Consider the following 16,876-nt stretch of genomic DNA (forward strand, 5'->3'; position numbering starts at 1 on the left):
CACCTCAGGGAGAGGAGGAGGGAAAGAAGGGATAAAAATTGGAACCTAAAACTATAAATAAAAATGTTTATTACTCTCAAAAAAAGAAAATGGGGGAATGTTTATAAACAGTTTATCACACAAAGGTGATATATCTCAAGTATATAAAGAAGTTTGTCAAATCTATAAGAATATGAGTCATTCCCCAATTGATAAATGGTCAAAGGATATGAATAGGCAATTTTTCAATGAAGAACGCAAAACAACTTATAGTCATATTTTTAAAATGCTTTAAATCATTTTGATTAGAGAAATGTTGATAAAAATAACCTTGAGATATCATTTTACACATACCAGAATGGCTAAAATTATTGAAGGGGAAAGCAACAAATGTTGGAGGGGATGTGAAAAAATTGAGACACTAATTCATTGTTGGTGGAATTGTGTACTGATCCAAACATTTTGGAGAACAATCTGGAATTATGCTACCCCTTGATCCAGCAATACCATTACCAGGTCTATTTCTAAAAATAATTAGGGTAAAATGAAGAGAACTTATACATTCTAAAAGGTTTGTAGCAGTTCTCCTTGTGGCAAAGAACAAAAAATTGCCGTGATGCCCATAAATTGGGGAATGGCTGAACAAGTTGTGGTATATGATTGTGATGAAATATTACTGTGCTATGAGAAATAGTGAACTCAATGATCTTAGAAAAACATGGAAAGCCTTGCATGTAATAATGAAGAGTGAAATGAGCAGAAACAAGAGAACATTGTGTATAGTAAGAGCAATATTCTTTTAAGAATGACTTTGAGTGGGGGCAGCTAGGTGGCGCAGTGGATAGAGCACTGGCCCTGGAGTCAGGAGTACCTGAGTTCAAATCCGGCCTCAGACACTTAACACTTACTAGCTGTGTGACCCTGGGCAAGTCACTTAACCCCAAGTGCCTCACTTAAAAAAAAAAAAGAATTACTTTGAGCAATTAAGTCATTTTGACCATTATCAATACCCAAGTTAACTATAAAGGACCTATGAGGAAAGATGGTATCTGCATCCAGAGAAAGTATGGATAAACAGAAGTATTTATGGAATGATTTTATTTACATATACTCATATGTGTCTAATGGCAGCCATCCTTAGGGGGAAGTGTGGAGAGTGTAGGAAAAAAAGGAGAAAAAAAAATAAATTTACCTGATAATTTTGTTCTATATTTGAAAGGAATAGCAAGTTGTGCATACTAGATTTGAAGTCTCTTTCATGCACATTCATCTTTTATTGTTCCAGGTTGTGGAAATGCTTGTTTTATTTTATAAATATGCATTAATGTAATTAAGAAAGGAAAAAAAAAGAAAATGCAAAAAAAGAACAATAGAGAAACAATCTCTGACCACATGGAACTTACATTCTAATGGAAGAGACAATGTATATAGATAAGTGTGTACAAAATATGTACAAGGCAATTTCGGAAGATGGGGTGCTGGGATGGGCAAGGGGAAAAGAAAGACTTCATATAGGAAATGACACTTAATCTGAATTTTTGGAGAGGTGAGGGAACCTAAGAAGTAAAGGTGAGAAGGAAATGCATTCTAAGCTGGGAGGCAATTACATCCAAAGGCACAGAGATCTCCTAAACTGGACAGTTCTAGTCACCATACCTAGAATAGGTCTTGTTCTTACTTATTGCCTCTTTAAAGACCCTTTTCCATCCTGGGCATGGTGGCACATACTTATGATTACTACTAGGGAAGCTAAGGCTGGTAGATTGCTTGAGCTCAGGAGTTCTGAACTGCAGTAGGCTAAGCCAATTAGGTGTCCAAACTAAATCTAACACTCTTATGTGAGCTCTTGAGACCAGGGAGTTACTAGGATGTTTAAATAGGATTGAGCCAATTCAGGTCAGAGACTTAGCAGATTTCTTCAGAAGTGGGATCAAGCCCATGAGTGGCACGTCCAACCTGGGAAAGATAGGGAGAACCAGTTTAAAAGGGAGGCTGAAGCAGGCTTTTCTTTTCTTTTCTTTTCTTTTTTGCAGGGCAATGAGGGTTAAGTGGCTTGCCCAGGGTCACACAGCTAGTAAGTGCCAAGTGTCTGAGGCCGGATTTGAATTCAGGTCCTCCTCAATCCAGGACCAGTTCTTTATCCACTGCGCCACCTAGCTGCCACCGAAGCAGGCTTTTCCTGTCCTGACCCTCCTACTCCTCCATCTCCAAACCTTTCTCATACTTCAGGGCCCAGATCCGAATCCTCTGAGAAGCCATCACTGATTACACAGCTAGCAGTACACCTCTTCCTTGAGCTCCTATGGCCCTCCCTATCCACACTGTGCCTTGGACACTTGGTATATGCATATGGTCTCTGCCTGGGCTCCCAAACTAAAATGAAAACTATGAGGGGAGATTTGAGGTCTGAGGCAGGTCCTGCTTTATCGTGTGTCCAACTGCTGGCAAAGTCCTAAATCCCTATGCCAGATGACAAAGGGGCAGTGTGGTTCAGGAGTCATGGCACTGAACTCGGAGTCAGAATGCCTAGGTTTGAACCCTATTTCTGCCACTTATTGTCTCTGTGCCCTTGGGCAAATCTCTTCACCTCAGGTTTCTCCTCTGTAAAGTGAGGAGGTTAATCCCTAAAGCCTCTTCCAGATTTTATATTCTATGATCCAGAGAGAAATAAGCTTTAAAAAACTACATCCAACAAAGAAATAGATCTTAGTGATTAAAACTCCTACTCAGTTGGACATGATAGACAGCAGATTCTGTCCTGAAAGCAGGCTTTGGTAGAGGGCAAGGGGAGAGATGCAGGGGTTTGCTGGCCAAGAAAAATGGAGACACAAGAAGTATGCCAGAGTTGGGAAAAGGGGACACAGTAAAGAAAAGGCATGTGAAGTCCCATGAAAATGTACAATAGCAACTTTTCAATTCTGGTCAGATAATAAAATCAGGGATTTAAAGCTAGAAGGAAAATTATAGACCATCAAGGAATGGGTGGATGTAAAAATGGTGGGCATAGACACAAGAAAAGGTGAGACTCAATTTTTCACCACCCAGGGAGATGTCAGTCAAGATGACACCATGACATAATGGGAAGAACAATTAATTTTGAATAAAAGACCAGGTTCCTGGATGGTGAAAAATTGAGTCTAGCCTTTTCTTTTGTCAAAATCCACCATTTTATACCCATGCATTCTTAAGTTAATTGACCAGGGGGTAGAGTTTTGCATCTGAGACCAAGATTATGGGCCCCAATGTTTAGCCCTGCTCCAAGGGCACAGAGATAATAAGTGGCAGAAATAGGGTTCAAACCTAGGCATTCTGACTCCAAGTTGAGTGCCAAGACTCCTGAACCACACTGCCCCCTTGAATGGTACACATCCTAGATTAAGGCCTTCCCTACGCTGAACATCAGATTTAGATCCAGTGACCTCTAAGGTCCCTTCCATTGCCGTATTTCTTTTTGTTTCAGGAAGTATCCTCATGGAAAATGAAAGCAAGAAAGTCATAGTCATGCTCTTTTCTCTTACTTACATCAAACACAGTATCTCCTCCTTAGTCCTTTGGTCAGTCAAAAAGCATTTATTAAGTGCTAAGTGCTCACTAGGCACTGTAAGAAGTACTGGAGATACAAAAGAGGCAAAAATATTGGTTTTGCTCTCAAGAGCTCAGAGTCCAATGGGGAATATAACATGTAGCACTACTATAAGCCCACATTCACTCACCTAACTGTGAAAGAAATTCCTTCTGCTACCACTCTTCCCATAGGGATACTCGAAGATGGTTAGATCAAAGAACTTTCTCTGTTAGACCTGCTTTTCCCCTGTCTCCCAATCTCACTTAGAGATGTCCCTTCACAGAGCTTCTCACACTTCTGGAAAGGAAAACAGACTTGACTATCCTGTGGGGAAGGGCCTTGGCTCAACAACACCTGGTTTCCTCTCAGTTTTGTGTCCCAGATGTGACCATGGAAGAAAAGGGTTGGGGTTAGTAGGAGACAAAGGCATAAAGAGTCCTTTGTTTCTGAGCAAATATGATAGACAAAACTTCCATAGATGGGGTAGGTCTTTCAGAAAGACAGATCTCACCCACTTATCCCCAGGAGATCACCATGTGAAGAAGTGATTACAGAGGTCATTCTCCTTCTCAAACACCATTTCATTCTCATGTTCAATTCTCTTCCAAGCCCTTGACTGAGCTACTGCTGGGAATACTAAAGACTTGGTTTCTTTTTCCCTCCCAGACTACATGCCCCTGCAAAGAAGCCACCTTCCAGAAATAAACCACTTGCTCCCCAGGAAAGCAGCAGAAGCTTGAATGGTTAGAAGAACAGAGTCTTGTTAACACATAGAGGGTGTTTATAAAATAAAACATCAGAAACATTGTGAACAATACAGAAGAAGGTTACATGTCTTCAGAGGAATCATATCATGAAGACATAGAGACCAGCTCCTCCAAGGTCCTCATTTTACAATGAGGCCCAGAGAGCAATGGCTGCACGATGGTCACACAGGTCACAAAAACAGTAAGTGGCAGAGCCAGGATTTGATACCAGACCCTTTAACCCAAACTTAATGTGCTTTTTCAGGGTGGTTTGATTAGGACGCTGTCCAATGTGCTGAACTTGGAGGGTGCTGACACTATTTCTGATACTCAGCACATAATAAGTATAATCAGGAATACCTGGTAATTAGGTCACCTACTGAATGGCTAAGGTCAGCTTCTCCCTCACTTCTGCCCACCAAAAGGTCCATTTTCCATGGGTTTCTATTATGTTCCCCAGGTACAAGATGCCTGTACCTGTATATTGTTTGGACTGTGGTGCATACCACAGTACTTTTCAGAGTGCAGTCAAATAAACTACAACTGGGAAGGATGATATGAAGATAACAATATTGAGATTTGTCACTGTTTTTTCTATTATAACTAACGTTTATGGAATTTAAGATTTAAAAGGCACTATAAGTGGGTCACTCCAATATTATTTCCAATAAGTTTTAGCAGCCTTTATACATGAGCACCAACATGCTGTTGCTGCCTGCAGTTCTGGTGAATTGTGTCTTACATGTGCCTCTCTGCTGCACTGTTCATTCTTCATATTGAAGTATATTTATTTGTGTACTTAAAATAATTGAATAATAGAGCTGGAAGGGATCTTATAGACACCCATGCCCAACTGTCAGTTTTATAGATGTGGGAACTGAGACCAAAAGAGGGGAAGTGACATTTTCCAAGTCAAACAACAAGTTAGCGACACAGCTGGATCTTCTGCCACCTAATTGTGACCTTTCATATTACTGCACTATGTTTATTTGTCTTCATTTCCTCCCTACTGTACTATAATCTCCTTGAAGTTAGGGGCCTTGTCTTACATATACAAATGGGACTAGATTAAGTGATCTCTAAAATCCTGTCCAGTTCTATGATCCATCTCAGAAACTAAGAGAGCATCCATGAAAAAGACTGTAATAAATGTTAGCTATGATTATTTCCATTATTTGGAAGAGAATACGGTCACAATGAATAATGAATCAGCCAAAACTACATCTCCTGGGAGACCTGCAGCCTATTGATGACTTTTCTGAAGGCAGCTTTCACCTCCTTGTTCCTCAGGCTGTAGATAAAAGGGTTCAACATGGGAATGACCACAGTATAGAAGACAGATACCACCTTATCCTCTTCAATTGATTTACTTGAGTTGCTGCGCAGATACATGAATGTGAGAGTCCCAAAGAAGAGGATCACAGCTATGAGGTGGGAGGCACAGGTAGAAAAGGTCTTGGCTCTGCCTCCAACTGACTTGACCTGCAGGATGGCCCTGATGATGAACAGGTAGGATACCAGAATCACCAGAGCATTGGCCAAAATCACAAAGTTGCCAAAGAAGATAATCAGAATTTGGCTGGTGGTGGTGTCACTGCATGAAAGGTCCAGCAGAGGTGGCAGATCACAGAAGTAGAAGTTGATCTCATTGGGCCCACAAAAGGAAAGTGTGAATGTGCAGGCTGTACGGATGATAGCCCCTGACAAGCCACCACCATAGGCTCCTGCCACCAAGCCCCAACGAGTGCCCACTGTCATGGCTGAAGAGTACAGTAGAGGACTGCTAATGGCAACATAACGGTCATAGGCCATCACTGCTAGCATAAAACACTCAGTGCCAGCACAGACTGTGAAAAAGAAGAACTGAGCAGCACAAGAGTGATAGGAGATGCTTGTCCTGCCAATAACCAGGGTGACCAAGATCTGAGGAATAATGACTGAAGAGTAGCAGGCATCCAAGAGGGAGAGGTGGCTCAGGAAGAAGTACATGGGGGTGTGGAGATGGGAATCCAAGCAGATCAGTAGGATCATGCCCATGTTGCCCAGCACAGTGATGAGGTAGAAACTGAGAAACACTAGGAAGAGAATAACTCCCAACTTGGGCTGGTCAGTGAAGCCAATGAGAATGAATTCTGTCACAGTGGTGTGATTCTGCTCAGCCATTGACTCCACTGGTGCCTGATTGTGTGAGGGAGAGAATGGCATTAAAGACCTTGGACCTGGAACAACATGACACTCAATCACACTGTGAAGGAAACTCAATGAGGTGTTAAAGAATATGTCAAAGAAAAGGTAATTATCTCACCCTGCCTTAGGCAGGACTAACATGTATAAATGATTAGCCAAAACCTTGGCACGGGGTATAGAAAGGCAACAGTGATTACTATTGAGGGGAAAGAGAGAAAGGGTCTTAATCAGGAAGTGACCAAACCAAAACCAGATAATGAGATTGTAATAACAACTAACATTTATAGAGCTCTTACTAGGTGCCACACTCAGGATTACATACCTCAAAATTATTTTCTCATTTGATCCTCACAACTCTAAAAAGTAAGCATTATTATTTTCATTTCACAGATGAGGATACTGAGGAAAAAAAAAAAAACAAGTGACTTCCTCAAGGTGAAACAGCTAGTGTCTGAGGCTGGATTTGAACTCAGGCCTTCCTGACTACAGGCCTTGTACTCCACCCACCACACCAATATGAGCTTATGTTTAGTGTTCAAAAATCTAAAAGGACTAAAATTTAAAAGGATATTCAGACTGGAAAATCAGAAAGGCATCAGGAGGCAAAATATGAAGCATGTTAAAGGAGCTGGTCATTTGTTTGATAGTCCTGCAGAAAGGAACAAGAATTTGGAAACAGATGGAATCTATTTTCCCCTAAAAGATCATCCTAAGAGCAATGTATTGCTCCTCCAGGGCCCAAATGACACAAAGTGAGTAAAAAAAAAAAAAAAGGAAAAAGGTTTGACTATTGACAGCTACTTCAATAAAAGGAAATCTCAAAACACAAATATAGAGGAGGACAGTAACAAAATGATTACAGCTTAACCTTCAAAGAGAAGTACAAATTGGTCTCAGGCCCAAAATAAATTCCTGGAAGAGCTTACAAAAGACTTTGAAAATTGAATTAGGGAAGTTGAGGAATGATTGAAAGTGATGCAGAAGAACCATGAAAAACAATTACAAAATAATAATATAAAAATACAAAAAATTACTGAGGAAAAGAATTCCCTAAGGAACAGATTTGGCCAAATGGAAAAGGAATTACAAAAAGTAAATGAATAAAATAATGCTTTAAAAATTAAAATTGAACAAATGGAAACTAGTGACTCTATAAGACACCAACATACAATAAAACAAAATCAGAAAATAAAAAAATAGAAGAAAATGTATAATTTTTCATTAAAAAAATGACCTAGAGAATAGATCCAGGAAAGATAGTATAAGAATTATTGGACTACCTGAAAGATATGATAAAAAAAAAAAGCCTGGACAATATCTTTCAAGAAATTATCAAGGAAAATTGCCCTGAAATATTAGAACCAGAGGGCAAGATAGATATTGAAAGTCCACTGATCACCACCTGAAAGAGATCCCAAAATGAAAACTCCCAGGAACATCATAGTCAAATTTTAAAACTCACAGTTCAAAGAAAAGGTATTACAAGCAACCAAAAACAAACAATTCTCATATTGTGGTGCTACAGTCAGAATTACACAGGATTTGGCAGCTTCTACATTAAAGAATCTCAGGGCTTGAAATATAATATATCAGAAGGCAAAGAAGTTAGGTTTACAACCAAGAATTACATACCCAGAAAAATTGAATATAATCTTTCAGGGGAAAAAATGGAAATTTAATTAAATAGAGGAATTCAAAGAATTTTTTATTAAAAGGCCAGAGTTGAATGGGAAATTTGACTTCCAAATACAAAATTAAATATAAGTACAAGGTTCAAGTGAAATATTAAAAGCTAAAAAAGAAACAAGAAAGAAAAACTGTAAGAAATTTAATAAGGTTATACTAGTTCTAATTCTATTTGATAAAATAATATTTCTAATTCTCAATGACTTTATTGTAAATGTAATTTTAATGCAATTAGGAGTATATGTAAAGAGCTTGTGGTCTAAGGTAATATTTAAAGTATAATAATATTTGTAAGTCTAAAAAATGTAAAATAAGAATGATTAGAAAAAGTTTATGTAGACAGAGGGTGTGATCATAAGGTGACATTGATGATATAACACCATAGAAAATAAAATAAAGGGCTAAAAAGAAATTTCATGAAAGAAATAGGAAGGGAGAAACTGAATGGGGTGAACACACATATACACATGTAGGCATAAAAATAAATAAGCAAAAAAGCAAACAAATAAATAATCATAATGGAGGGGAACATAGGGGACATGGGCAAAGATTAAACCTTACTCTCATCCAAGTTGGTACAAAGAGGGAACAACAAATACATTCAGTTTGATATAGAAATCCATCTTACCCTATAGGGAAGTTCAAATAGGGACAGTGATAATGGAGGGGGAGGAGAGACAGATATGGGGGAGGAGATATTGGGGAAGGTGGTAATCATAGGTAAGGCAGTTGTCAGAAAGGAAAGGGTGGGGGGTCAGAATGGGAAAGATGAGCAGATGAAAAATAGCATAGAGAGATAGAGACAGTTGATCATAACTATAAATGTGGCAGAGTGTTACACACAGGGTGAAATGTAGAAAGTCAGCAGGATCTATTATGCTTTGGCTGGAGCAAAGGAAAGTAGGGGTAGCAATTATGATTTCAGACAGAACAGAGGCAAAAATAAATCTAGTTGGGGGAGATGGGGAGGGAAACTATATTTTGCTAAGGGGTACCTTGGAAAATGATGGCATATCAATACTTAACATCTATACACCAAGTGGTATAGCATCTGTGTTTTTGAAGAAGTTGAATGAGTTGAAAAATTTCTAGGACCAGATGGATTCCCAAGTGAATTTCTACCAATTTTTTAAAGAACAATTAATCCCAATGCTATATAAATTATTTGAAAAATAAGAGCTTCAAAAAATCTTGGAAAGACATATATGAAATGATGTATTGGGAAGTGAGCAGAACCAAGAGAACATTCTACACAGAGACAATATTACTTGATGAAGAACTGTGAACGACTTGACTATTACCAGCCATGCAAGGATCCAAGTCAATCTCAAAGGAATATTTATGAAACATACTATCCACCTCCAGGGAAAGAACTGATATTGATGGAACACATTGGAACATGCTATTTTTCACATTCTTTCATTAAGTGACAAATATGGTGATGTTTTCCATGATCATATATGTATAACCCATATTGGATTATTTACCACCTCAGGGAGGGAGGAGGGAAGGGGACAAGAGAGGGATAGAGATTGGAATAGAAAAATATAAATAAAAATGCTTAATCTGGAAAGGTGGGGGAGGGGTGTGCTGTGAAGGGTACAGGAGGTATATATGTATATACACACATATATGTGTTGGGCATTTATGAGTTATTTAGATATTATTTATATAGTAATTATATTTAAATAAATTTGTCATATAAATTATTTATGTGAATTGATATGTATTTGTTATTTATAAAACAGTTATTTATGGAATTAAAATACTAGGTTATATGTATTAGAATATATCTAGGTATATATAAATGTAATAATAAGGGGCAGCTAGGTGGCACAGTGGATACAACACTGGCCCTGAATTCAGGAGGACCTGAGTTCAAATCCAACCTCAGACACTTAACACTTACTAGCTGTGTGACCCTGGGCAAATCACTTAACCCCAATTGCCTCACCAAAAAAAAAAAAAAGGTCATGTATAAATGTAATAATATAGAAAATTTACATTATATATGTTATATGTCTTTGTGTATATATGTATGTTTGATATATGTATAAAATATAATTATATATCACAAATAAAATTTAAAATTTAAATTAAAAAAGAAATTAAAGAGATGAAGATTTCAATTCCTTTTCTTTCTTTCTTTCTTTCTTTCTTTCTTTATTTATTTGGGGGGGGGGCAAGGCAATGAGGGTTAAGTGACTTGCCCAGGGTCACACAGCTAATAAGTGTCAAGTGTCTGAGGATGGATCTGAACTCAGGTCCTCCTGAATCCAGGGCCAGTGCTTTATCCCCTGTGCCACCTAGCTGCCCCCTTCGATGCCTTTTAAGAAAAAGGCTCCAAGAATTATGATCCTCCTGAAGTGCCTTGAGAAATGGTGAGAGGCCCATCACTGGTTTTCTCTAAATCAAATACTGGAAGACCACCTAAGAGGAGATCCCTGTTTAGATAACAATTGGATCATATGATGTTTGAAATCCATTCCAACTCTAAGATTCTACATGATTCTAAAAGGATACAGACACTGAAGGCTTCCTTACTAGATAGACATGCAATTGAGAGACCACTTTGCTTCATTCCTCTGCCTGCTTAATTAGGAGGTGAGGCCCTTGAGGGCAATGATTGTATTTTGCCTTTCTTTGTCTACTCAGCACTTAGCAATTCCTGGCACACTGTAGATGCTTAATAAAGATTGATTAATTGTGAATTCAGTACATTGTTCTACCTTCACATTCCTCCTCCTTGATCTTCTCATTCTTCTCCTATTTGAATGGCATATTTCTGCCCTTACACTTCCTGCCTCAAGGTTAAAATGACCTCTTTGACAAATATTGAGCCATTTTCCCAGCTCCTCAGCAACAATGAAAAGTAACTAACCTCTGCTACATCCTTAGTCAAAGAGAGAGAGAGAGAGAGAGAGAGAGAGAGAGAGAGAGAGAGAGAGAGAGAGAGAGAGAGAGAGAATAACTCAGGTTATCCCCTCAAGTAATGAGAAAAAAGCTCAAGTACGCTGTGGGAAAGTTCCCAAATTCCATTTTACCCCTTCCAACTCTGAATCCACTGCCTTTATTCCAGTCCTCATTGCTGTCTCAATACACTCTACAATGATACAACAATAGCCCAAGGCAGCAAGTTATACTTTTCCCTTCTCTGCTGGTTTGTTGTGAACTTAAACAAAGCATTCAGTTGGGGGCTTAATTTACTCCGCAGCTAACTGGGGGCAATGAAAACATTGGCCCTCCCTATGCCACTTCTAATTCAGATCTGACTGCTTCAAATTAAAGTCAAAAGGTTGGAAAATAAAGTCAAGATATTCTAATAATAGAAGTCCATTAACTGTGAGAAATTTATCAATATTTTGAGAATCCTATAATCTCTCACCATGGCCTGGTGGTAACCCTGTCTTCCTTGGGGCTATGACAAGAGAGCACAGGCTCTACCAAGCTGTCAGGGGTTTGCATTGCTGCCTGGCAATATACTGTTTTCCAAGAACCAACCTAGACAAACAAAGAGATTCATCACCAGAAGGCCAACCAATAGGTGAGGAGTTTCTTCAGACATAATAACTTGCAAAAAGTATGTGTTATGATAGGCAGCAAGTGTGACTTGTGTCCATGGGGAAGAACCTAGATTGATGAAATTATAAATCTATACTCTACTAAGATATTTAAAATATTAAAAACTTTCTCATGCAGAAACTCCAGCTACCATATGATCAAACAACCAACCAACTAGTATTTGTTACGTGTCTACTATATGCAAGACACTGTGCTAGATGCTGGGGAAATAGTCTCTACTCACTTGATTTCTAATGATCGGACACATTTATACAAGTGTGTCCTCACATTCACATTATCCATGACTATCAAAAATCCAAAGTCACCTCAGTTATTGACTCTCCCCCATATTTTATGATCCCTCCAGCATCAATGCAGGATTTATAGTACCTGTGTTGGGAAACAGCCTTTTTTCAAGCTTTCACAAAGTTGAAGGATCCCTTTGCAAGACACCATATATATTTTCTCAGAGCTTCTCAATAACACAATGGTCCAAGGAGATCAATGCCATGGAGGATTAGAAGTCACAAGAGATTTAATTATTCATTCTCCCTTTTCTGTTTAATTACTGAAATCCAGACTCTGAAGAGATTTTCCCCAAATTTACAGGCTGAGATGGCCAGAGGTGGCTGTTAGTTTGGATGGATATTATTTCAGTTGATGTTTCAGTGGGGTTACTCATTGACAACTTTGGCTGAATTGTTCAATTGAACGACTAATTAGACTGATTTTCCTCTCAATCCCAAAGATATGTGTCTACATGAAACCCACCATGGTCCATGGGAAAATCAGTGGCAGTGCCAACTTGGCTTGCTGTATAGACCAAAAGGATGTCATCACTGTCACTCTAATGAGTGGCTTGAAGCCCAAAGATTTGTTACTAAATCCCAGAGAAACATAACAGCTAGACTCCCAAGTTTAAGGGGAAAGACAGGAGAACCTCAGATTCAAGACACAACTCATCAAGGAATTCATTATTTTCTCTTCTCCACAACAGAGGGAGGAATCTATATCTTGGGAAATCATGAGGCTCCAGGGAGTTGATGGCAGCATATTCATGCTCTTACTGCTGTCAGATGCTCTGTGGGCCTTGTGAAAGAGAGAGCTGTCAGTGTCCTACTAGACAGGAGGGTGCACCCCTGGATCCACCAACACAATCAGGACAGCATTCCTGCATGGATGACACCTGAGCAGGGAAGCCAAGGCACACCTCTCCTGAAAGAAAATTATTATACCAATATCACAGATAAAGAACCATTCTCAAAATAACTTGCCCACAATCATTCCATGTTCTTTAAAACACACTGCCTCAGTAAGTGCTTACTGAAGGCATGAAGAGCACAGAAGGCAATTCTACAAGCCATCCTTCTCTTGAATACCCGCGTTGGCAAGGTACCATTCTCCATATCTAACTGACTCCTTCATGTTTTAGTTTCATTCATTTCCTTTTGTATCAAACTTACTTAACCTATGCAGGCTTTCCAAAAGGAACATCTTCAGGTGCTGAGCCCAGAATTGGACTTGTCGCTCCATTAGCAGTCTGAGAAGTGCTGAGTTGAAGAATCATAGGTTTAAAACTGGAAGGAACTCTAGAGGCCACTGAGTCCAAGCCCTTAATCTTAAAACTTGAGGAAACTGAAGATCAGAGAGGTAAAGTGGCTTGTCCAAGTTCACACAAATAGTAAGTGACAGACCTAGTATTGAAACTATGTCATCCAACTCCAAGTCCACCATTCTTTCTACTGTGCTACAATGTCTCCCAATAATAAATTAAGAACTGGAAGGATTGATCATCAGAGGTGATCTAGGACAATTCATTTGTTTTACAAGCACAAAGAGGTTAAATTATTTCTCCACAATCACACAAGTAGGAAGTAGCAAAACCCACATTTAAACTCAAATCTTATGACACTAAACTCAATGCTTTTTCCATTATTGGAAGCAGAACCAAGATGGTGGAGCAAAAGCAAGGATTTTTCTGAGCTCTCTGAAACTTCCTTCTGAACAACTTTAAAATAATGCCTTAAAATGGATTCTAGAGCTGCATATGTAATGTATCAATAGATTTCTATTTGTGCATTATACTTTTTAATATTTGAAACCCATCTTTGCAGATTTATGGTAAAATTGTGGTTAGAAATAATTTTTCCCAAAGACATTCTTTATCTTGTCTCTGTGAAGAACTGTGTAGATGCTGATAAAATGGAATACCTTGATCCAAGATATAATTTATTGATCTAAAGCTGAGATAGACATTAGCCACTGTGGAACAAAACTTTAAGGACCTCCATCAGAAGTGGCTTTCTTTTGATTCTACGTTTAATTCACAATGCTTCCTTGGGAAGATAGAATGAAGTAGTAGAAAGTGGTGCAGATTGAGTCAAATGATCATAAATTTAGAGCTGGAAGATATTATAAAGACCATAGTGTTCAAACCCTTAATTTCATGGATTAGGAAAACTGAGGTATAGAGGAGGCAAGTAATTTTTCCAATCATACAGCTAATGTGTCACAGGCAGGATTCAAACCTAGGTTCTCCTGACTGAAAATCCAAGTCTAAACTCTATCCAAAACCTGAGCTAAAGTTATTTAACCATTTATTACACATGGAACCTTGGACAACTCACTTAAAACTTTGATGCACAGTTTCCTCATGTCAAATGAGTATAGTACTACCTTGTACTACTTGCCTCACAGGGTATCCTTAAGAAAGTATTTTTTAACTTTAAATCACCATGTAAATGTGAGTTATTATTTCTAACTGGGTTCTCTAGATCTAATTTTCTAATGGGGTATCATAACAGTAAGGCATCTATGGTGGAGAAATGAAGAAAGTAGAGAGCTTTCAAGGCATCTCCCTTGAAGACAATATTATAAAAGTTTAATTAATTTCCTTTATTTTTATACACTAGCTATTTTCCAATATGCCCCCTCAACATATTATTTAGCCTCCTGTCAGTGCCTCACACCTAGTAGATGCTTAATAAATGCTTGTTCTCCTCTCCTCCTATATCCTTCTTGTAACTAATAAAAACACTTAATGAAAACTGACTGGCCAAAACACCATCCCTGTCAGTGTGAACAACTTTCTGCATCCATGGTCCCTCCACCTCTCTCCAAAGAGCTAGAAAACATATTTCATCATCAGTACTCTGGAACCAAGTTTGGTCATAACAGTTAATTTGAGTTCAACTGATTTTTAGTGTTGTGGAATATTGCTTGAATATTGTAGTCAGTAAGTTTCTCATTCTCCTGGCTCTGCTTGCTTTGCTCTGCATCATTTTATACAAGTCCTTAAGGCAAGATCGGTCACAGATGTTTTTCCCTCTTCAGGACATTAGAGATTGTATTGGAGTTTTCTGGTGAAGCTCCATGGTGTTAATTGGCACAGGATGATCTCAATGATAAAGCCCTATGTTCCAGACAATCAATAAGGCTGAGGACCCAGTCCCTGAGTAAGGTCTGTAAATACAAAATTATGTTCGAGTCTCCTATAGTTACTAGGGAGCTTGAGATATGAACTGAAACAATTCTTTTCTTTGGGCCTCAGAATACCTAATGTAAATGTCATGTTCGGCCTCCAGTCAATCAATCTGTCAGCCTAGAAAGAAACAATTTGGCTTTCATATGAGAATTTGTTGGTTGGAATAAAAAGGTCATAGATTTATAGGAGGAAGGGACTATAGAGCTCTAATCCAAGCCTTTCATTTCACAGACAAGGAAACTGACTCAAAGAGGGTTAAACTGACTTGAGAAAAGTCACACATGTATTAAGTGAAACAACTAGGATTAGAAATAAGGTCCAGAGTAAATCAGTATGGCAGAAATTAGATATAGACCAATATCTCACACCATATATCAAGATAAGATCAAAATGGGGTACATGATTTACATATAAAAGGTGATACCATAAGCAAATTAAAAGATCATAGAATAGTTTATCTGGTAGAACTATGGATAAGGGAAAATTTTAGAACCAAAAAATATAGATAGCATTACTAAATTTAAAATATATAATTTTGATTATATAAAATGTAACAGTTTTTGCACAAACAAAACCAATGCAACCAAAATTAAAAGGAAAGCAGAAATGGGGGGGGGGGGATTGCAACAGGTATTTCTGATAAAGGCTTCATTTCTCAAATATATAGATAACTGAGTCAAATTTTTAAAAATACAAGTCATTCTCCAACTGATAAATGGTCAAAGGATATGAACAGTTTTCAGCAAAGAAATCAATACTATTTATAATCATATGAGAAAATTCTCTAAATAATGACTGATTAAAGGAACACAAATTAAAGCAATTCAGAAATACCACTTCACACCTACCAGATTGGTTCATATAACAAAAAAGGAAAATGTTAGATGTTGGAGAGAATATGGGAAAACTAGGATATTAATGCACTATTGGTGGAGGAGTTCACTGATCTAACCATTCTGGAAAGCAATTTGGAATTATGCCCAAAGGGCTATAAAATTGTGCATCCGGACTTCCGGGGCAGAGCCAAGGTGGTGGAAAGAAGGAAACAGGAAAGAAAGGCAGTGAGCTCCCAAACTCATGACACAATCACTCCAAAAACATCCAAATAAGGTCATAGGAAAATGCCCAGAGCAGCAAAACTCACAGAAGAATGTGCTGAAATCATCTTCTAATGAAGAACAGCTTGGAAGGTCAGAAGGAGGGAGCTGCTGTGCTGATACAGAAGTTGAGCCCAACCCCACAGTCACCCTGACACAGATCCAGTCTCAGGAAGTCCTCACCAGAGAAGGAGACCCCCAGAGCCTCTGAATCAGCTGAAGCACCAGTGTCATCTGGAACTAAGCTCACAGTCTGGTGAGTGGGCTGAGCCCTGGGCAGGGGAGAGACTATAGGGGTCTATGCTGGTGCCAAGGCAGAACTTGGATTTTACACCCATACTGAGAACCAGGTGGTAGGCTCAAGTAGAAGTGGCCCAGGTTGGGGAGGGGCACAGGCTCATCAGAGCTAATAACCACAACACACAAAGCTGGTTGATTGGCAAGTTGGTCTGGGGTCATCTAGGACCAGGAAACAAGCCCGGTGAGGGAAGAACCTGATTCTCCTTAAATCATACCACCTGGGACTTCTTAAACTTGGGATACTGCAGCCTGGAAACAGTGCCCCACTTTA

The 16,876-nt window shown here is 38.6% G+C and overlaps 1 protein-coding gene across 1 annotated transcript; it reads right to left on the minus strand.

The window, feature by feature from the left end:
- Positions 1–5,508: 5,508 nt before the first annotated feature.
- LOC122732521 (olfactory receptor 9I1-like) lies at positions 5,509–6,495 on the minus strand. Its single transcript, XM_043972733.1, has one exon. The coding sequence runs from the start codon at positions 6,493–6,495 to the stop codon at positions 5,509–5,511; it is 987 nt and encodes a 328-aa protein (XP_043828668.1).
- Between the last annotated feature and the right edge of the window lie 10,381 nt (positions 6,496–16,876).

The sequence above is a fragment of the Dromiciops gliroides genome, chromosome 6 (genome assembly GCF_019393635.1).
Source record: "Dromiciops gliroides isolate mDroGli1 chromosome 6, mDroGli1.pri, whole genome shotgun sequence".
Taxonomy (NCBI): domain Eukaryota; kingdom Metazoa; phylum Chordata; class Mammalia; order Microbiotheria; family Microbiotheriidae; genus Dromiciops; species Dromiciops gliroides.